This window comes from Micropterus dolomieu, linkage group LG06 (genome assembly GCF_021292245.1).
Source record: "Micropterus dolomieu isolate WLL.071019.BEF.003 ecotype Adirondacks linkage group LG06, ASM2129224v1, whole genome shotgun sequence".
In the NCBI taxonomy this organism is placed as follows: domain Eukaryota; kingdom Metazoa; phylum Chordata; class Actinopteri; order Centrarchiformes; family Centrarchidae; genus Micropterus; species Micropterus dolomieu.
In genome coordinates this window covers 27092401-27096176 of record NC_060155.1, presented here as the reverse complement: position 1 = coordinate 27096176, position 3776 = coordinate 27092401, and the positions used below count along the sequence as shown (strand labels likewise).

Below are 3776 nucleotides of genomic sequence, written 5' to 3'. Positions count from 1 at the left end.
CCTGTGACTACCGTACAGTGTCATATTCCCATATGTTTTTATTTATTGTAAATGTAAATATTTGTTTATATCTTCTTTGTGTGTGTAGCATGATTTGGCTACAACTTGCAATTCACTGTGCAACCCTGTGTTGTAAAATCACAAATACGTGACTTGGATTCCTTCATGTGTTTCACAATCTCTAGTCCACTCTATTCCTGTTGTTTACACATTGTTTGTACTGTAAATCTTCTGTTTAGTGAGGAGTATAAGACCAAGAAACACTAACAAGAGATCAGCATTCATTTGTACAAATTAAATAGAAATATAATTTATAAATGAGTTTAAAAGTCAAGAGAAAAGAATTGAGGTGATCTGTTTTTACCATTTTCTTATTTCAGTGTTGCTTTATGTTAGAAGTCATTAGACAGTGTACGGTGGACAGTGTGGTCCAGCCCTGGCATGCCATGGTGGATCTGATGGTGGTGCATATGATGCTGGCTGGTGGTGGGACCATCATTCATCATCATATCATCCTCCTCCTCCGCCCTGTACCCCCCTGCCGCGTCCTGAGAATAGCTATGCTTCATCACGAGGATGCTCCTTCGACTTGCTGGTGTAGTGTGGTGGGAGAGGCGTGGAGACTGCTGGCTCACCATCACTGGTGGCAACGCTGGCGGCGCAAGAACCCCCCCGTCTGCTGCAATGGTAGCATCCCTCATGCTCAGATTGCTGCGGCTACCATGGATGCTGCCATGCAAGCTCTCCTGACCGCAGTGGTGGTCGCGGATGCATTTGGAGGAGCAGCGGAGCTTGTGGAACTTCTCGAAGTCCTCAGCCAGGGCGGCGTCAGTCAGGTCACCGGATGGGGTGCGTCGCAGAGTGCAGAGCTCATAGTGAGGAGGCTCAAAACCAGGATGGAGGAGGGCAGGGTCAAAGTCATCTCTGTGGGTAAGTAAAGGGAGGAAGAGACACACAAAAACATCAACACACAGAATAAAGATACAGTAAATGTTCAGAAAAGCCCCCCAAAGCTCATAGTATTGCTCAAAGTGATTTTAAACCTTAACCAACCAGACACTGAGAAATATGTACATATCCTCTCAGTGTAAATACATTCACGTAAAGTATTTATTGTGCATTTTTATGAATGTGCAATTTGAGCCTGCATGCCTGTAATTCGTGCACTTATTCACTTTTTCACAAAACAAATGAGAATTTCCCTGTGCACTGGAATTATTCCAGTTTTCTAACTTTTTTTACTGACATTTAAATATGGGAATCCTGATTAGGGTTGGAGTTAAACAGCCAAAAATCTGCTTGTCGAAACAATATGTTTTCCAACCCCTTTACAATCATTGTTTGTCATTGCTCTGTGAAATTCTTCTGACTCAAAATTGTGCTTTATAATGGCATTAATTCTACTCAATCATTTACCCAATGTCAACTAAATTAATTTGGCCTTTACAGTGTTTATCAGAACTTTTTCGCTGACAACTGTGGCCTACTGCAGATGGAAAGGAGGTTGATGAGAAAACTAAAACAAAGAGGCTAAAAGAGGCTCTTACAAACTACACTAAACAAAATTACACTGAACAAAATTATAAACGCAACACTTTTGTTTTTGCCCCCATTCATCATGAGCTGAACTCAAAGATCTAAGACTTTCTCTATGTACTCAAAAGGCCTATTTCTCTCAAATATTGTTCACAAATCTGTAAAAATCTGTGTTAGTGAGCACTTCTCCTTTGCAGAGATAATCCATCACACTCACAGTTGTGGCACATTTTCGAGTGGCCTTTTATTGTGGCCAGCCTAAGGCACACCTGTGAGGTGGATGGATTATCTTGGCAAAGGAAAAGTTCTCACTAACACAGATTTTGACAGATTTGTGAATAATATTCGAGAGAAATAGGCCTTTTGTGTACATAGAGAAAGTCTTAGAACTTTGAGTTCAGCTCATGAATGGGGGCAAAAACAAAAGTATTGCGTTTATAATTTTGTTCAGTATAGTTGGTTTGTCACTACAAGCGACTTTCACATTACACGTGATCCTCGATTAGTGCGGCATGTAATTCACCCAACTGTCTTGAGTACCTTGCCAAAAATGTTTAATTTTGAAATGAGAAAATGTTTGCGAATTTTATCATGTTATGGTTCGTTTGTTTTTCCCTTTTGTCTCCCTCACCTGCGGATGATGTATTTCTTGCGAGGCTGTTTGATCTGGATGATGACAGAGATGATGAGCAGGATGATAACCAGGCCACAGGTTACACCAATGATAGTGAGGTTAGTGTGATCCAGCGTGTCCAGGATACTGGCTTTCCTCTTCTCTAGTTAGGGAGATAACATGGCAAAGAATGAGTCTATGTTCATCCACAGCCAATAAATGGCTTCTCAGCCTTTGTGTCAGGGTACCTTTGCAGTGATTCTCGTCCCATGGGTAAACACAGTTCTGGATACCGTTGCAGACTAGGGTGTTGTTGATGCACATGTTGCTATGGCAAAAGAAAGTGTCTCCTTCACACGGAGCTGAAAAAACAAAACAAAAAAGGGAGTCATGCAGCTGGTGTACCCAGTAGACTGAAAACAACCACATTTCAAACAGTGACAACCCAGACTTAAAGGGTTAAGGCTTAAATAGTCTAATTTCTGTTTACCTCACTGTCATTGTTAATATTACCACCAGATGGGCCAAAGTAATAACTTTTCTAATGAGTGTGAATTTACAGCAGCATTGATTTATGTATTAAGGGCAACAATTTGAACAAGAAAAGTAGTATCACTTAACATATTATGGAGAACATGTTGCCAAGTTTGCATATCCAGCAGAAACAGAGCAACATGAGCATTCACTTGGGAGTCATTTTGATATCTGCCCACCTAACGAATGGGAAGTCCAAGAGTCACTATGCATTTAGCTCTGCTTTGGTCATGTCCAGAGGGAAATAATAAATAATGACTCTTTAGCTGCTAAATGCTCCTCTATGTTCACCAGCTTGTTGTTACCTCTGTCATTTGGTGCTGCTCAGGTGACGTAGGCTACACACTGCAGGCCTTAATGCTCATTTCCTATTTAAGCAGCATGTACGTAACCCAGAAGAGAGCTCGTGGTCCGGTGGATTTCAGGTGTAAGAAAGGGAATTTGTGGGGGGCGATGATGGCGAGGTAGAGGAGGACGAGAGCCACATGTTTAATAATAGCTTTTTGTGGAGCTTTTTCCTTCACCGCCGCGCTGTCTTCAGCAGAAATGTGACAACAGCTGCTCTAGAGTGACATCAAAGTTGCATCAATTCCGACCTGAGTGGCGCGAGTCAGGTCGCATTTAAAAAGATCCAATCTGTATCGGATTTGGACCACATGTGGAAGTGGCCCAATTCCGAACTGGAAAAGATCAGATTCCATGTGACTTGGCCTGTTCACACTGGCATAAAAAGATCAAATCTGAGTCACATATGGGCAAAAAAATCGGATTTGGGTCATATTGGTCTGCAGTCTGAACGTAGCCTTAGAGGTCCTACAACCTCCAAATACGACTCATCTGAGCGTATCCTAAAATAGCGCCCCTACCGGTGGCATTTGTACATGTCTTCCAAAACGGCAATTTCTAACTGTTTCCTGACCGGACCTACATTTTGAATAATCACTTGACCGACGCCACATGACATAAACACACAGTGACACAATGGTTAGAGTAATGGTCATAGTTATCCAACGAAGGTTAAAGTCAAGGGCAACTGGACTTGGTTGAAGATACTGGAAGACGTTTCTTCCCTCATCCAAAGGACTTCTTCAGT

At 42.0% G+C, this 3776-nt stretch overlaps 1 protein-coding gene across 1 annotated transcript in view; it reads right to left on the bottom strand.

Annotated features, from left to right (window-relative positions):
* Positions 1-392: 392 nt before the first annotated feature.
* Positions 393-3776, bottom strand: part of LOC123972736 (neuropilin and tolloid-like protein 1) — a 15439-nt gene continuing 12055 nt past the window's right edge. Inside the window, exon 10 of the mRNA XM_046052373.1 lies at positions 393-924. Within this exon, the coding sequence (XP_045908329.1) occupies positions 393-924 (532 nt within the window). The remainder of the gene's footprint in view (positions 925-3776) is intronic.